The sequence below is a fragment of the Solea solea genome, chromosome 5, assembly GCF_958295425.1.
Source record: "Solea solea chromosome 5, fSolSol10.1, whole genome shotgun sequence".
NCBI classification, from domain to species: domain Eukaryota; kingdom Metazoa; phylum Chordata; class Actinopteri; order Pleuronectiformes; family Soleidae; genus Solea; species Solea solea.
In genome coordinates, this window is record NC_081138.1 from 17,197,864 (window position 1) to 17,217,133 (window position 19,270).

Below are 19,270 nucleotides of genomic sequence, written 5' to 3' on the forward strand. Positions count from 1 at the left end.
GAGCGCTCCACACTTATCCATCAGTCAGTCACTCACCCAATACAGGAAGTAGTTAACATGGGTGACCTCTGGGATGGCGGTCCAGCGTTGGCGGGGTGGGGGGGGCGGGTGAGCAGTTGAGGTTTTGGAGAGACACACACTCACACACACACATTATTAGCCATCACTTCATCACTGGGAGTGACATCACTCTATCAGTCAATCCATCAATCAGTTTGTCACGGGGGCTGTTTGCTCTGCTAATCCGGCCAGTTCCTTTGAAGTTTAGAGAAAACAGCAAGAAGCTGCTACCGCTCCAAAAAAAATCCACACATAATCTGACACAAAGGTTTCCTTTGATACACATACAGACACTGTGTGTTAGTGTGAGAGTGCACACTAAAAATTAATAAAATAATTAAAGTCTTTTTTTTTCTGTGTGTAATATTTAAACCCGCAACGGAACAGTAGTTTGAGGTAACGGAGAGATGGGAATCCAGTTCTTCTGCTTTGTGAACATTTGACAGGATCATGTTAATTCTTACCTAATTAGTATTTAAAACTAATGTTTGCTTTTGTGTGAACATGTTTGGAAAACCAAAGCTTTGCCCTACGGGAAATAGGCAGATATGTTTTATATGCATAAGTTCGGAACACTTGCTTGTGATTGACAGTGTCACTTTGACTTGTCCTGCTTGAGTAAACATGACTCATCTGGCACACACAGGAAAGAAAAAGATGACTCAGATATGTTCAATGGCTACTCTGGTATGAGATTTGAGCAGTGTGTTTGCCTCGTGGAAGATCCTGCTTTTAAAGGTGCAGTGTGTAAAATTAGCAACACGCATCGGTGAAGTTGCAAGTTGCAGATGAACATCCTTCACCTCACCCCCCCTCTCTAAGTATGTTGGAAAACCTGTGTTAGTAAAAAAACCCCATGGGCTATTGTAAAAACATGGGGGTCCAATTCCACCTATATCTTACATGGGAACAGATTGGTTCTTATTGAATAAAAATGTTTCATATTTCTCCCTTTCATCTTCTTCTTTTTCTGCCAAAAAAAAAAGACAGGTAAAGGCACAGAAAGAACAGCAGGTCATTGGATAAAACACAGTTTTTAATTACTGCCATTCCTATTGCTTTAGACTGACAAGCTGTGGCGAAGAGAGCACAGAGTGATTCAAACGAGTCAATGCTACTGCCGATCTACAAACAAATCTCTGACAACAACAGAGGCGCAGCAAAAAAAAACAAAGCAGCAACAACAGCATTTGGCAACCATTAACATCTTGGAAAAAAACTTCAGAAGTAAAAAAAAAGAAAAAGGAGCGTATTCTACAATTTTAGTAGTAAACAGCGTCCCTACTTCATCATGACAGAGAGAGAAATCAAACGAGTAAGGGCTGCTACACTGCTTTGACGTTGGCCCCCTTTTCCACCCTTTTTAGTTGTTTTTTTTGAAAGTGGATTTTGTCAGAAGCGCTGGATCTTTCTCTCACTTTCTCAGATGGCCTGCAGCATTACAGGGGAATGTGGTGCTGTACACACTTTAAGAGTAATTAAAAGCGATTGAACAGCTGTAATTATGAGAAACAGCGGTTATGTTCCAGGTCATTCTATCAGTGTTGCCTTTCATCAGAGCAGAGGCAGAGGGGCCCTGCTGCTAGTCTCTGTTTCTCCATATGCACGTCTTCAAGAACAAACAACTGGCAGGCTGCCTACAGGCTAACACACACACACACACACACACACACACACACACGCACTCTATCACCTTCTTACACACACACCCTCCTGTAGACACATGGGAGAGGCAACGTGCGCATGCACAAACACGCAACCGGCGACTGATCACATGTATCGTCACATGATGACAAACGCACACACACACACACACACACTGCCACGCTACACTTACTACACAAGCGCACCTTTGCAACGTCAACAGAAGAAAGAAAAAAAGAAGAAAAAAACATTCAGAACTTTTTTTTTTGTCATATCTTTCTTTGGTCTCTTTCCAAGCTCATTCCACTTCCGAACACATTAAGCAGGATTAAACTATACAATACCATTTCGTTGTTTTTTTTTTTGTTTGTTTTTTTTTTTTTTACCATTCTATACTGTATTATAACACTGTGTGAAAGCATATATGTGTATGTACTGAACTGGGACTACGAAGAATGAGTCAATCCACTGATAAAAGCATGACTGGGTTACATGAGAGTAAGTAACAAAGTACAGTGAATTAATAAATACTGCAGTTGCACAATGTATGCTAACACTGAAATGCAGGTTCCACTTAGTATTTGTTAGACCATTTGTGACCCTAACAGCTTGTTGCTAAGCCTGTGTTGTTAGCATGTTACTGAAGCACTATTCTGGTTCTATTGTGGAGCTCTGGGTTCCTTCTAGCCAAATCCAAGCTACAGACGCCGCGATGCCAGGGTGAGCTGGGGTGGTCAGGGGGGGGGAGGGTGGCCCAAGGGGTGATGTAGATGCCCCACTCAAAAGAGTATCAGTCTCCATGAGATCACAACAGAGATGCCGTCAGTTGTCTGTCCCCTCAGCAAATAGGGGGGCCATTCGGAAAAAGCTGGTAGGTATTTCATCTTGTCTTCATCTATCCATCCTTCACATCCTGGTCAAGGAAATAAAAAGAACAAGAAAAAGAACAATGACACCATCAGTATATCAACGTTGATAAAGCTGATTTGAGGTCTGAAGACAACAAGTGGCGGAAAGGCCTTCATGCGATGTGATCTCCCCCTTTTATTAATTTTATACTTTATTAAAGTCAGTCGTACATGTTGTTGTTATTCTTTGTATACTTTACTAATGTTGTGAATATGTCCATAAGTAATATCACATATACATAATAAATTCATGTACCCGTGTGTATACAAAATTGTCTTTTTTTGGTCTTTGGAAATCATTTTGAGACTTTTTTTTGTGTGTTATTATGTACTTCACTACACTAACCTCTAATGCACTCGTCTGTGAATGAGTGTATGCTGTATGGTATGTATACAACTTCTACATAGGGACATTTCAATACGGTCCCACCTCCAGAGAAGTGACTCCACTCTGTTGATGATGTCAGCCAGATCAAAGGGGAGCGGCATGTTGGGGTCATCCGTGCCCCAGAAGGGTCGGTCCACTGGAGCCTCCTCAGGCGGTAACGTCTGGGCCAGGCTGGAGTGACACCTGAGGCGACACAACAGGGGAAACAAATGCACCCATTAACTCCTCCCTCCCATCAAATCCAAACAGCAGACGCTCATAAGCATTAGGACACGTGTCTAACCTCACTTACAAAACTGCCTGAGTTCTATTTTAAGCTTTTGGAGATATAACTGTAACATTTTGAAACAATTGCCATCGAAAAGTCAATTCATGTGATGAAAGAAAAACAAACACATGCGTGTGTCTCTGTGTGTGTTAAGTTGCCACTAAACATAGTGTGTGTTTGACCAGGAGGTGGTAAACCTTTGTGTTTCCTCTTCTTTTTATGACTTCTAATAACACTGGCCTCTGTTACAACCTCCAGGATATGAGAGTAAGTGTGTCTGTGCGTACACAGGGATATTCATTTCTTGGGACAACTGTTTTAAAAAGTCAGTAAAACCCATTGAGATTAATGGAGCTCAGGGAGGGGTAGAGCGTCATGTGTTGGGGAAAGTACTTCTAAAGCCATAAATGAATGCGACAGGAGCCACCTGATGATAATCTGTGACATCATGTATCACGATTTGTGTCCAATTCATCTTCCACACATACAGGCGCACACAGCGGGACCATTTTCATATAACTGCGTGATTTTTATATGATTAATAATCTGGGGTTAGTTGTCATTTCTAAAGTGATTGGAACCCCGCCCCCCGCCCCCTGTAGACCTTAGCCACATCTTTTGTCAGACTGTGTAAATATTTACTGCCATGACTCAGTGTTGCTTTCTGCTGTAACTCTGCTCTCCCTCTGCCTCTTGACAGACGAAGCTGACCCTTGGCCTGGAGGTGCATGAGGGAGAGGTGGAGGACAGCATTTGTATGTCATGTGTGCAGTGTGTGTTTCTTCCAAGTGGTGGTCCAAGCATTTTCTCCAGCCTTGAGGCCACTTTTACTCCCAACTCAGTCATTATGCCACAGTCTGTCCTGTCACATCCCTTTGCCCCATCTAGAGCCTAAAAAACCTCAAACACACACAAACCCCCCCCCCCAAACCACACAAAAACACACAACCACCACCACCTTGTGGCCATCAACTTAAGGAGAGAATGGAGAGGACACAGAGAGCCACAGACAGGGATATCGGGGTCGGTTATGGATGAGAGGAGGGGATGTTAAGGTTGTCAGGGGACAGAGGGGGCTGCCACAATATGTGGTTATATATTTTCACTGAAGCCACTTAATGTTGAACTGGCTCTCAGCCTAAGTGCTGCATTTTGGTGCGGTTTGCCCTTTAAAGAGCTGCTGCGCTACGGTAGTGAGAACCAGCATTAACATCCACTGTTCCAATATATCTTCTGCTCTCTGGATGAGGGCCTGATAATAGCATCTGTTAACATGCACTAAGTACCATTATGAAGCACATCACTTCATAAATAATACGATTAGGCGACCTTGGGGCTTTGCGACGAGCTGTGTGTTTAAATGTTCTCATCATTTATTTAGGGTGTGAATTAAAGGAAGCGCCACTTCAGAGGAGGAGGAGGACATGGCTGGCATACATATCCATGTGTGTGTGTTTGAGAGGGAGAGGGAGGGAGAGAGAGAGAGAGAGAGAGAGAGAGAGAGAGAGAGAGAGAGAGAGAGAGAGAGGGGCGACCCAGACTCACTCTCTCACACTCACACACACACACACACTGTGTGGCTCTGCTGACATCAGCTTGAGGAAACCAGAGGCCGATGGAACCCAGGCCTTTGATTTGGTGTGATTAAGTTTTCATGCAGCGGAGCTGTGAGAGAAAACACTCGGCTCTTTTCTCCTGTCCAGTCTCATAATGAAAGGCTACATACCGTAAAAAAAACCTGACCAGCCGCCTTCAACAGAGCAGCTGCATTTATCTGACAAGTCATCTTGCAACATTAGCTTGCAAATAGAACACTCCGGGTTCAGCAGAGATATAAAAGAAATCAAGATTGGAAGACTATCAAAGATAATATAGTGAAGGTAATTCAGCACACACTTTTACACAATCTACCACTGTTCATAAGGTACCGTCCCTTGACTGCTAAAATGGAACCAAACAAAAAGTCAATATCAAGCGAGGTGCCTTAAGCTCTCCTGGGCTCTTGCTAGAAATTCAGTGTAAGCCACAGCGGCGTAAAAAACATTGCTCACCACAAGACTTTCCCATATCAGAACAGCCCACCTTAAAGTTAAGGTCAAAGACAAAGAGGTGTGTGGGAGGTTAAGGAGGGAAGAGAACGTGTTTGTGAGTCCAGGCTGTTCCAATGGATTAACCCCAGACAGATATGGGCCTAACTATCCCATCTGGCGCTCGGTCAAGAGAGATTGGCAATACAATCACTCATTTCAATTTGCCCTGAAACCCTATAGCCTAGCAGGCCCCCACTCAAATGGTATGCTAATGTGAAAGGTATCTAGGATTCTATCGCCTCTATTCCACAGAGGCCTTTCCCTCCATGCAGCGCAGTGCACTTGAACTGCAGCTGGGGCGGAAGCTTCAAGGGCCGTCACTGAAGTAAGGGCCAGAGCCCCCTTTGCGCTCAAACTAACCACTTTAGCTAAAGTGAGTGTTAATTATGGACAGGCAAAGCAGTCAATAAAAGGTTAATGTAAAAGTCAAAGGATAAATTCCTTTAAGCATTGCATCATTCCACCATCTCTGCGACCAACACACTGCTTGCAGGTCTCCTAATCAATACGTTTTACTGTAATGCGCTCCCCATTGATTCCCCCCCCCCCCCCCCCCGCTCCATGGTGCGGGCTCCATCACTTGGTTAAAGAAAGGGAAGCGAAAGAGGGGTAGTGAAAGGAGAGAGAGAGAGAGGGAGAGAAAAAACAAGTAAATAAAATGATTAACCTCGGTTTCACTTTGTTGTTTCACTCATAGTCTCTCTCTAAAAGGCTTGTTAGAGGAGTGCCAGAGGGTCCAGTATCAATGCCATCGCCTCACCGCCCCAAATCATCGCAATCATCAGCATGATCAGTCCACTAAATCCACGCTTGGTGTGTTATTGTGTAGCAGTACACTCAAGCAGGGCTATACATTAAAAGAGCCACTGCTCTTAACAGGATGGGAATCTGCCTAATAGACAACATCAGTGCTTCCGACTCGTGCAATTACACTGATAAATGCACAATTGTGTCAGAGCAAGTGAAAAAGAATCCAGAGAATGTAGATGGGAGACAACACTTATTGCATTATTGTTACATGGGGTCGTTTGTAACCACATGGGAGTAGAGAGCCCGGGCTGCTTGACTTGGTACATCATCATAGGACCAGGCTGGAGTCACACCACGCTGAGAGAAAACTTTTTGGAAGTCATTCACACACGTTTCGATATCGTTGCTCAACTACATGTGTTTCGGATGCTTCGTCTCCAACAACATAAGTAGCGTTTTAGAAATTCCCCTAAATGTACCTCACACAATTTGCCTTGACTACCATATTACTAGTATTATCCTCAGCCCACGCACTTTCTGGTTTACCACTGAGTGTTCTTTTTGTCTTTGTAAAATCAATCAATCAATGAATCAATTAATCAATCACTCAAGCTTTAATTCTTTAAACACTTTCACCAGATACATGACACAATGCTTGTCTGGCTGAATGCTTTGTGTATTGTTCTCCTCTAATTAAAAAAAAATTATTATATTAATCATTATAATTATATTAAAGTATTCTGTTTACAGTATTCAGAATCATCTCTTGAGTATGTGACATGACGTGCATTTAAAAAAAATACACCCTTTTGTAAAAGTACAATGAGACAGGCCATCAATCAATCAACCATATTAACTTTGAAAAGTATTATACGCCTGTGCTGATCAAGGGAAGCATAAATACCTCGGATCACCTGCTCCCTCATGCTCTAACTGTGCTTCATTTGACTCTGGAGCAATCCTGTCCAGGTGTGAGTTTTTATGGGTTTGGCAACCTGAGAGCCTGATAGTGAGAATGCAATCAAACAAGTCATGAAAAAAACGGCATGTGTCTCATAAATCAGCCTGCCCCTGAAGGTAAGGCATACAATCACGTCCCAAGGAGAAGAAAAGAAAGAAGTATTTTAACCATGTACATTCTGTATCTACGCCGTGTTGAGTAAGAAATGAGCGATTGAGCACATCTGTCTTTGTATGTCATGCAGTCGTATTATGGGTGAGAGAGAGAGTCAGACAGATAGCATTTATCTACAAAGCTATTTTTTCTACCATGTTGTGCAAGTTATTAGTGATGTCACGCAGAGGGCAGCGTAACAGGGAGACGTTCAGAACAAGGCCCGACCTGTAAAGTGTCGAGCCTTGGATCTCAACCTACACCACCCAAGACTCAAAAGGTCCTGTGAACTCTCTTGGCTTTTCTCATTACAGTCTGAGCAACGCGTCAGATCCCCACCCACCATCCGCAGCTCCCATTATCCCAATCACTGCCACATTCAGCGATAAATGTAAAGTGGTGCAGAATGTGAGCCAGCCAGCCAGAAAGCGTGGGCAGGGCCGCGTCTTAACCGTTTCCTCAGGATCAATCAAATGCTATTGTGTCTGTAGACAGCTGCTGACTGTACACTTAGTGAGTGTGTGAGGTGGGCAATTGTGGAGAAAGAAACAGAGAGGAAAAAGTGGGGTGGGTGGTGGGGGCGTCATCAAATGCATGACATATGTTCCCTTCATTTTGATTCCCTCTAAGGAGCCTAGGCTAATAAAACTAACATCTGATGCACTCTTTCCCCTTTAATTAATGGTTGTGGAAACCACGAAAAAATGCATTAGCGAGGGTGGGTGGGGTTGGGGATGAGGTGGGCGCTGCTTTGGGCTTTCAGCAATCTCCCCCCACGTGCCACCATGTCGCTGCCGCTTCTGGGAACAATAATTCTGCCAAGGATCATGGGTACCTTTGGGTGGGGCAACCCCTTTCTCAGACTTCTGTGAGGTCTCCATCTCGCCAGCTGCAGTCTGGACGGCGATTTTAAACCACATGAAACAAATACGGCTCATTATTAGAAGCATCTCCAGCCAGATGAGAATGCAGGACTGTGAGCTCGCATCGCGTCCATGCGCTGTGCGCAGAGGTAGTCGGCAGATCTACGACAGAGACCGAGAGGGTATATCTTTCCTGCAAAGCCCCGCCTACTTCACACCCTGAGCGTTTGATGTGGTCTGGGCGACTGCGTGGTCTCAGGCAGGGCGAAGCAGATGTAAGAGGAAAACACACACAAAGCTAGGTAGCCTCTAAATAGCCGTCATAATTGGAGGCAATAAAACACTACTGCAGACTGGAAGTGCAAAGGAGGCAAGCCCCTGAACTTCATGCTACTGCTCTCAAAAAACCAGGTGGACGTCCATTAGGTGCTTAACAGCGTAACAAATTACCAAACACCCTGGCCTGCTCCTTTGCCTCCTCGGGCTATGGGATGGAATGTAGCCTAATGTCAACACAGGCGCAAAATTTACGAGCAGACTACTATTGTTCAAATACAAACAGGTTCTAATAAAAAAAAAGAGGCAGGAAAGGGACAAACAGATAGGGCCCTCCTGGCCATTTACTCTTCCGACAAGGAGTGGGGAGACTGATCATCCCCCTAAGGCGTTGGATCTGTGTGTAGGTGTGTAAATTTCGAGAGAAAGTCAGAGAGCGAGAGAGAGAGAGAAATAGAGAGAGATAGTGTGTGTGTGTGTGTGTGTGTGGACAAGAGTCTGACGGAGGAGGAATGAGGGAGGCTTGGGCTTTTGGCCTACTAGCCACCTGTGCCAGGCTCCAGGCTATTTCAACAGAAACAGCTAGCTTAAAGGAGAATGTGCATGTGTTTACTTTGGGGCGCACATCAGCTTTCAACAAGACAACCCTCTGCGTCGTCATCACCCTAAATGATCAACACATGGTCAAATACCAGAGTGAAACATTTTGATATATTCAGACAAAACTCATTAGAGTTGGTTATGAAGAGACGTTTAAGTTTTTCCTGATGATGGCGTTTATCTATAAAGCCCAGGAGAGCAAATAGAGCAATTGCAAGACTTGATGGCGAGGGTAAAGAGGTTATGAGCCTGCAAGTGATTGCGCTTTTTCACAACGTTTGAAAGCTGTAAATCTGCTGTCTGGAAGAGGGTTACTGGGACACTGAGAGTACTAACTTTTTCATTTTCAGGGCAATGTTGTGCTGTTGCTGTGAAAACTTGCTTGTTCTAAGAATTTTCTTGTAAAACGATCATTTTTATCCCCAATTCCTCTGCATCATCATGCGCCCCCTCCCTCCTGGGCAAGTGTCTGTATAGTGCAATAAAGCTGGTGATGGATGAGGCTCGCCGCGACAGCTATACAGCCAAGCCATTGGACGAGACCTGACCCCAGTCACATGATAAGGTCGATCCAGCATGAGCACAATTCCCACCTGTCTTCAGGTGACAATAGTGGGGTCAAACTGGCCCAGCTAATTATAGCCTATTGTAACTTCAATTGCCTGGTTACAAGTCATTCCTGTAGCTCCAGGGGATGTGGTATTATGTTCTGAAGCTTTTGTGTAAAGCTAAACTGTGACAGAGAAGCTTTAAACTGTTGCACAACAGATATTGGTTTTCGGAAACCTGTTTATTAAACTGCATTACACCAACTGAAACAGAGCATTTGCAGCTCCAATTACTAAAAGGCATGGGAACAAACACAACCCTTTGACAGTAGGAAGAAGCAGTGCTCTGCTACGCTTGGAAAAGATACTGAAATGCGTTCAAACCACATGCAAAATGTCAGTGCACTGATGACATTGCTTGTCACAATGAGTGTAATAGGCTCAGCAAGCCAAAGATACACACCCCATTGAAACAGTCATAAATCTAAAACCCCATGAACCTGGTTTGGCCCAGGTGCAGGCTATAATTCTACCATCAACACAAAAAAATACATTTCCGTAAAGATAAATACTATACATCATATCACATTAAGACATCATTTATGTATTTTAATGTCAGGTTAATCAGTTTTTTTTTTTTGTTTCTTTTTTTAAATACTAACATGAAAACAAAAAGCTGTCATTTCAACTATTTATACTATGTCAATATGAGCACATCCTCAAATCAGAAACTGTCGCACTAAAACATCTCACACTAACTAAAGATATGAACTAAAAAAGCCCTTTTGAGTTCTTATTTCATTTGCTTAATTGTTGTTTACCTCTAAAATGTTCAAACAAAGGAGTGGCCGGCAGTTGGAGAAGATGTTCACATTCACACATCAGGAATCTGTCAACAGGTAACTCTACCATTACTCCTAGTGTTTATAGTCTTAAGAGGATGTCAGACTGCGTCTGTGGTAATTTGCTGTACGAGTTGCACTTTCTCAAATGCACCCAGGTTGTTTTTCCCCTTGTAAACAAACCAAAAGAAAACTAAAAAAGTCCCTAACTTGGGAGAGGCCTTCATTGCCATTCATGTGTAAACATGTGTATGCTGTGCATCCATGACAGAGGCGTGCTTTCTGCCAGGTGTTTGAACTTCTGCATCACCTGGTGCTCCTGCTGCGTGAACAGGAGTTTTGTTTCACCCTATTAAGTAAATAGTTTAATTAGAGGGCCACGGCATTTAAAACGCTGTGAACAGCCAGCAATTTGTTTGGAAGAGCACCCAGCCTAGGCCCTAAGGCACTTCACTGAACAGGATGCAAAGAGTGTGCAGAGCAAGCCAGGGAAAGCAGTTTAATAGCATGTAGGTGTGTGTGTGTGTATATATATATATGTGTGTCTGAGTACATTGTGCACCTACCGATGCATATGCATATGCATATGTGCTGGTACAAAAATTTGTCTCACGTGCAAGTGAGACACTCATGTGCATCAAGTGAACAAGCCACTGAGATAATATAGTATCGAAACAAATGTATATATTTATTTTGATTTCCTTATGTCATAAGTGGTCAAGCCAAATTATATGAGAATTTGTCAATTGCACACACACCAATTAGTAATAGTGAATTTGTCCTCTGCATTTAACCCATCCGTTTTACACACCAGTCGTGAACACACACAAGCCGGGCACAGGAGCAGTGGGCACCCCAGCTCTTGGCCCGTCGCAGGAATGAATCAGCAAACCCAATTCCTTTCCTCTTGGCCATGGGCTGCCCATAATGTCTCACATGGACTTCAGAAGTAAGATAACAGGCAGTTTTCATTGTAATCAGAACCTTGTAAAGATCATTATGCATTATTTGTTTTCCATTATATGTTTTTTAGGTAACAGGCCATTAAGGTCAAGATCAAGATTACTTTTACAATAGTCTGAAGCAGTGCGGAAGTAACAGCATTGAACCGAGCTTTGTTAAACCGAATCATAACATTAAAATATGGGTCATTGAGGTATTGGTGCATTTAGACCAATACAGTGGTGATTGTGTCGATGTATTTATATCTTTTACTTTAAAACCAATTACTCACTGGTATCGGTTAACTGTTACACCCTAAGCTGGTACGTATGTTTGTGTGTGTGTGTGTCATTCATTTAATGTTGCTCTGGGTGTTGAACAAATGCTGTTTGTGGTCTAACAGGTGCTTTGTGGTGTTCTGTTTATAGTGACAATAGCAGGACTTGATGTAATAACTACAATGCCAGCATCACTAAGGACTGTGATGGGTCCTCCAAAGAACCCAACCCTTGGTCTATAGTGCCACAGGCATTGTTCATATTATAACGCTGTCAGTTAAGTACAGGGTGGTGTCCATTGTTTAGTCAAGTAAAATAATGTCAAAGTAAAAGGTGAGACGGACTCAACCACAAAGAGAGCTTCGCACAATAAAATACCAGATCACAGCCATGTTCATTAGTTCCAGCTTGTCTGCACTATCCATCCCAGCAAGGTTGTTTTTTCCAAAATTCTCTGCCATTACTGTTGATCCAGGGTCAGCTGTGGGTAGTAAGAGAGGGATAAGCCCAGATGGCTGCGTGGAAGCTCTGATCCAAAAACTAGCTTACAACTCAATCGCTTTGGCCACATCTCCAAGTCCACAGTTTAACCCTCTCCGATGTCAGCCAAGGTCACAGATGCGCACTTGAGAGGCAAAAAGAAGCCTGGAGTGAAGTGCTGCCAGAGTTGAAGGAATTAGATCCGGGCTGAGTAGCCCTCATCTGGCTAAGCCTGGTAAGTAGCAAGACTAACAGGCTGAGGCACGGTGGTTTGAGTTCATAGACACACACACACACACACACACGCACACACGCACACATATGTACACACAAGGAACGACTCCGAGGACTACAGATGGCGTGCCCTGGGCCTGGTGACTGGGGGTCTGAATGAGATAGTTTTAGATCAAGTGAGGAGGCTGCCATGATTCATAGAGCTCAGGGGTTGGGGCGGAAAACAAAGAACAGCGGAAGGAGTGTATGACAGGAGATGAGGAGCAGGCGGGGTCTAACTCCTCTCCCTGCATAGGGGCTCTGAACATTTTTTAGTACAACATTTGTCCATTTGTCCCCTTGCCCAAATGCCCATGTCTAACCTCTGTGTCTCCACCCACCTGTGCAACCACAAGCACACACACACACACCAGAAATACACAAACGCTAACCTACAAATGCACTCTGGGAGCCAGCGGCCACTTCAGCCATAATTCTGCCTGAATCCCACTCTCTGACTGGCAGGAGAGAAGAAGGGTGAGGACAACAAGCTGTGAATACAGGAAGAGACAGAAAATCATTGAGAACCTTGCCTTTATGAATCTTTGATGAGCGAGAGCGGGGGTTAGTGGGGGCTTTGCCTCTGGTTAAATCAGAGCATAGCGTGTGTGGTGTGTGTATGACTGCCAACAGAGGTTGAGATAAACAGGGCCTGGGCCAGGACCAGACAACTGCAAAACCCTGCAGTCTGGAACATTTGTCCCTCCAATTAGTCCCTGTCCTCCCTGTTGATGCTTCAGGTAAATGGTATTGGTAGACAGCATAACAGCTGCAGCTAAAGGTGCCTCAGAGCCTGGGATGGCATGGACAGTTCAGAGGTAGCAGGAGTCCTTTGTGCACAAGTTGCAAGCCTCGTTTATTTGTAATTATGGAGCTGGAGCCAACTCCGCAGATTATGTGAACGCGGTGTTTGCATGTATGATGAACCTACAATGTTTAAACAGTGTTGCTCATTTGCTGTATTAATGCAAGACAAGAATCAATGTGTTCAGATTCTACTGGTTCCATAAATCTGTGGGTGTGTTTTTGTTTTTGCAATCATATCGAATATCATTCATATTTGGTATAGCCACTGCAATGTCTGAATGACTGCACTCAGAAGGTTACACTAAATGCCAAAAAAAAAATGAAATAAAATAAGAAATAATCACTCAAAAAAGTTCCACTCAGTCACAAATGTGCAGCCTGTAAAGCATTTAGCTTCTACTGCTTGTCATTGCAGGTAATGGCCTTCATTTCTCATTTGAGGGAGGACCAGCTTAACATATACTAACAAGTCTGGCTCTTTGCCATGATGAATGGCATGCAACTGAGTGCAAGACGAAACACAAACAATATGACGAGCTGGTGTTATGCTGTCCTACATTGAAGTTTTCTAATTAACAATGATAAAGCATGTTGAAATGTCTTGTAAAGACATACCAGCTTGCAATTAAAGCGTGGGAAACTGTATTACAAACACACCCTTGTGGTATTTCTTCTCTCACTGTTCATTGTTTTACCTTCACACCTGTTCTGACTTCGGACACATGAAACGCTGATGATGACTCAGAGGAGGTTGTTTTAATTAAAAATACAAGACATGTTACAACCCTCCCTCACATCTCAGAAACTGCTTTTTAATAGATGTCATGCAGGTGCCAATTTTATTCTCAACACCAGGCGGGTTATGTTACGAAACAAGCAGTGCTGCATAGTAGCTTTATCTCATCTGCCACCTGTGACAGCTCCGAATTCACAGTCCTCCAGGAAACTCAGCTCATGCTAATGTGTCACCAATGAAGCCTTTTGAAGGCTCGATTCATCCATCTGTCTGTGGGCACACAGGTACTGCTGACTTACGTTCACGTAAGAGCGTGGCAATGAGATGAACTGTCTGTCTTAAGCTGATCAAAACTTGTCTTGGCTTCCATCTACATCTGTCGAGTTCAAGATTTACACTTCACGACACATGTTGATTCCCTATAGCGAAGTACAAGGCACAGTTTCGAGCTGCCGTTTGGACAATCTACTTTATGCCAGGACTACAACAGAACGACCTGCTTCGTGGGATCCTGACATGAAGGCGGTTGGCTGACTGACACCTAAAGAGCCTTCTCTCACTGCTTGCAGATCTGCCATAACAATGAACTCAAGGTCTCTTTTAGCCTCAGGAGAAGAAAATGGAGACCTATGCCAGGTTTGGGTTGAGTCATTTATAGGAATAAGACTGAGTCTAACAATGCCCCCTGGTGGTTCACACATGCCTTCTGCCAGGGAAGGATGTTTTGAAGTGATGCTACTGCATGTGTTGTGGTCACAAGCAATGCCAAGGAAACAATGGCACTTGGCATCAAATAGAGCTTGTGTCCAGCCTTTGTTTGCAGGCAAAGGGAGGTGAAAAGAACAGTGCTTAGCAGAGCAGCTAACATGTAGTCTTATCCGCTGGACAAATCAATAGCAGTGTCTTAGGGCAGAGTAGATTTTACTGGGGTAGAGAGAGCTGGAGGGGCTACCCCCCAGGCCCCTCTTGGGGGGTACCTGCCTGTCTCTTCGCCTTCCATCTCTTCTGCCCCAGTCGCTCTCTCTCTTGTACACACACACACACACACACAGACACAATTTTGCACTGCAGGTGTAGACTTGTACAATGTATATAAAAGCATATACAAGCTAACTTAAGCATGTGAATATGTACACAGGGAGACACACACACACACTGAGAGACATATTCATACAAGTGCACATACTGTTTGTCCCCTGATACTCAATAGTACATGGACCACAATATGGACATGGTACAAATGGCATCCCATTGTAGTGGTCTTTCACACAAGAGAGGAGGCCGTAGCTAATGTACAACACAGCGCCTACCCTCATCTGACCCAGAAGCCCTGGAGAAAAGCATGGACCTGACCAACAGTAAAAGCAGCAGTCAGGAATCCAATTCTCTAAAAAGCAGGGACCCGTCACCTCATCTCTCCTCCACTCACTGCTGTCTACTTACTTTCAATCACAGTTTACATCACATAACACGAGGTGGAGGCATGGGAGGAGGCAAAAAAACACAGGCCCCGCTGCAAAATGCACTTGTCTGGCAGCTGCTTGCTCTGACATTTGAGGCCATAGGGACCTTGTTGAAAGAGCAGATGCTCACTGATGTACAGGCACAGGAACATGGCAACTACACAAGTGGCTCAAGCAGAAAAAAACATCTGCGCAAAGAAACACATGACAGGAAAGAACAAGGGGGTAAAGTTGAAGATGACAGACTCATGCAGGGATGTGTTTGAGTGTAGAAAAAATACCACGGATACAAATACACGGCAGAGTGGTCATGGCACAATGACACAGTATACACAGATGGAAAGAGACGTCATGCGAACGGCAAAATGGATGCGATGCACGGGTATCCTAAAGAAAACAAGAAGCTGAGTTGTACACCAATGAGCTAAAAAATGTACACTGTAACTACATTTCCGTCCTCAATAAATATGTGTATGTTTCACACATACTCGTATTAGGACACATACAACACTTACATAGAGGAGGTACAAAGCCCAAGTTCCCCCAATCTCAATTTCCACTAAATATATAAACAAAACAATCATGTCTGCAACTTACTGTATGAACTGACCTGTAAAATGAGTGCACATGGTAAACACTACCATGGGATCTCTTGTTATTATGCACAACTAGATTCCGGTGCTACCCCTTGAGTGACAACATGTTCCAGAAAAACTGGATTTTTTTCAATCAGCAGGAAAGAATAGAATTCAACAGTTAGGACTGGAAGGAAATCAAGCACAGATGAGTGCAGAAGGAGAGAGATAGATAGATAGAGGGAGGGTAAAAAAGAGACAGTGAATGAGGAGTGATGGAAATATGATATGGGAGGAAAAGTGATAAACACAAAAGAGAGAAACACAACACAGAGAATGCAAAGTAAGAGGTGCAGAGCAGGCAGCAACATGGCGCATCTCCGACAGAGCAAAATTAGTTTCTGCAGAAGACCGCGGGGTGCATTATGGAAATAGGAAGCTGGCAGCTTCTCTGGCTGATTGTAAACAGGATCTTGGTAAGGCATATAGCCTCTGGTGAGGCCTATGGAGCCTGGCATGTAGTGCGAACCTGTGTTGAGCTGTAAAACAGTCCTTCCTTCAATCCGACTGGTTCCTTTGCTCCAACCTGCCCAAACTCCACTTGTGCGTAATTAATGAAGTGGGTGTGGGTGGTTGCGGAAGCGGTATGCGCACATCCTGACACCGAATACACGTCATGTTCCACATGTCTTCCCACACAACTACAAAGAGCCCTTTTGTCTCTACATTGAAGAAGAAACATTAAAATGTATAAAGGGCGTTCAGTGTGCTGCTAAGTATTGTTAACAAAGCAGTTAACGGCAACGTCAGTTAAGTGGCTAAACATAAATCAACAGAGCTTATTGTTTTAAGGGGTTGCTAATGCTCCACTTAAGCTCTTCATTCAATGGATAATGACATTATCTGGCATCACTGTCTTCTGTTCATGCCAGGTCACAAATTTAGTGCAGTGCCAAGTATCTAGAAGGAAAAAAAAACAGGCCAAAACACGAGGCAGGAGTTAAAGGACTTTGGCCATAAAATCAGGGGGCTCCACTATCTTTAAACCCAATGTCTGAAAATATGATGAAATATGATCTATGTCTTTATAAAATCCTGTGTGTGTCAGCCCTATACGCATGTATGGTTACTTGTGTATCTCGAGCCCAGGCTTCTCTCTTTGCACTTCCCAACAGCTGTAACACACTTAGACCAACACTGTGTTTCCTGTGCTGCTAAACAAAGTGCATTGGTGTAATGTGAGGTCTTACACGAAAGTAAACAACTTCGTCTGGTGTCAAAATATGTGTCCCTGTGACAATGTAAAGCTGCGCATTGACACAGCTGCGTTGGGTTGAAGGAGTGTCTCCTAATTAGTGGGAGAGAGGGACCGAGAGAGATTGAGTTCACAGTTCTCCTTCAAACAAACCCTTCCTACGGGACCCTGTTGTTTGAGTGAGGCATCATGGGAAGTCTTATTTACTGATTTTTAATTGCTCTGGTGATTTGTGGGTACAATACCACGTCATAATCACCCCACAATAGACTTGTTACTCTTTCTGACTATTGCAATAAAAGGCTCAACTGCATCCAGGGGAAAACAAGGTGGAAGGAAACAGGAGGGCAGAGAAGGAGAGACGCACACGGTAGGCAATATAAAGAAAACAGAGGGAATAAAAGAGAAAATAAATAAGGAGGAAATATTTTGGATGCTAATTTTGTCAGTGAGAGGAACTAATCTGAGCAGGCGAGAAGCAGGGATGAGGATGGTACTGTTGTCCAAGGAAATGATTGCTCTCCCACCTCAAAGTGACAACCATGAGAGGCTCACCACTCCTGGACCTCCGAAGCGTAACCGCAAAAGAGACAGGGGCTGCAACGAGCACGCAACACACACTCTCACCTACATTCTCAGGCAGATTGGTGATGTGGAGGTAGGTCACCTACAGGAAGAGATTAGTGTCACCAGGCAGAGGTATGAACATGGGACTGTCAACTGCATCTGCTACCGATCTGGGAGGAGCCGGCACAACTCACAGGTACTTTTGAATTTCTTTCAGAGAGGTGATAGGACACAGTCTAGGCTTTAAGACCAAAGGATTCCCAGCGTTAGCTATGAAATGTAACGGGCAGGAAGAGTCAGTTCATTTTAAATAAGCAACCACCATTTACATAAAATGAGTCAACAGCCAAATGGCCTACCTGTATAATGTAATTCAATGAAAGCCATGCAATTAACACTACTTCATTTTTGATTCTTGATGACATAGAGTCAGACTGTATTTTGTGGTTACATTAGGTAGTATTGTGTTTGAATATTTTTGATAAGCCTCATCATTCAATATTATTATTAAGTATCTTTAGTGTCACCTACACACGGAAATATTCCTCTTTTATTTAACTGTTACCCATATGGTGGGAAGGACTTTGTACAACATTGAAAAGATACCTACAACCTATTGTTGCTAAATACACCACATTCCTCTGTAAAATTGATGATATTATTCATTAAGATGTACTGTCCAGGTTGTACCTGCCTATTGCCCTATGTCAGCTGAGATTGGCACAGCAGCCCCCCCGTGACCCTCATGTGGAGGATAACGCGGTAGAAAATGGATGGATGTGTTCAGATTTTAGAAATGTCCTTTGTTAAATGTTGGAGGTTAATGCATGTCCTTTTAACTGATCTAAAGTCCGGCATTGTTCGGTTTGAGTCGGATTTCACGCTCATGACTCTTCCAGTGATTACATCCTCTGCCAACCAGTGGTCGGCGGTCTTTTACCTCACATTTAGTATCGGCTCAGCTCGCTTGAAACCACATCAGAGCAGGTACTATCGCTAATGGAAATGCAAAAAAGAAAAAAGAAAAAAACTAAACGAGCAGAGTCTCGCCGTGCTACAACTGTATAGTGGAGAAGCGCCATAAGACAAAGAGGAGCAGCGCTGCTCCTCTGTGGAAAAGCCAATTTTACTTAACTGTGTCAAACTCTATCCCATTATTATGCCTGCTGATAAAGGTAATACAAACACCCTGTGCATCAAAGGTGCATAAAAATTTAAACAGCCAATCAGCTTGGCAATTATTCTCTTTAATCTCCTGGAGGCAGCCAATGGGGATATGCCTCAGGTGGTGGTGGCCTGAAAGGCATTCTTGCCTTCAGTTCTGCACAATCCAAACACTTACTTTGCATTATGCTCAGCTCAGTATAAAATAAAGTGCAGGCAAACTTTATAGACAGATTAACTTTTTTTTTTCTGAAAGAACACACACTCTAGTGTATTGATATATTAAAGCCAGATAAGTCAATTGGTCTTTCTTCGTCTATAGATTGTTTAATGACATTTCCAGTGGACATGAAGACTCGCAGTTCACATTCCAAAAGCT

General features: G+C 43.6%; 1 protein-coding gene across 3 annotated transcripts in view; it reads right to left on the bottom strand.

Annotated features, from left to right (window-relative positions):
• Positions 1-1,075: 1,075 nt before the first annotated feature.
• fto (FTO alpha-ketoglutarate dependent dioxygenase) overlaps positions 1,076-19,270 on the bottom strand; it is a 111,840-nt gene continuing 93,645 nt past the window's right edge. For 2 of the 3 annotated variants that reach the window (XM_058630081.1, XM_058630079.1), the window contains exons 11-12: positions 3,043-3,183; positions 1,076-2,617 (exon numbers count right to left, since the gene is read on the bottom strand). In XM_058630081.1, the coding sequence (XP_058486064.1) occupies positions 2,484-2,617; positions 3,043-3,183 (275 nt within the window). In that variant the 3' untranslated portion in view covers positions 1,076-2,483. The remainder of the gene's footprint in view (positions 2,618-3,042; positions 3,184-19,270) is intronic. The other variant, XR_009240303.1, reaches the window with a different exon arrangement.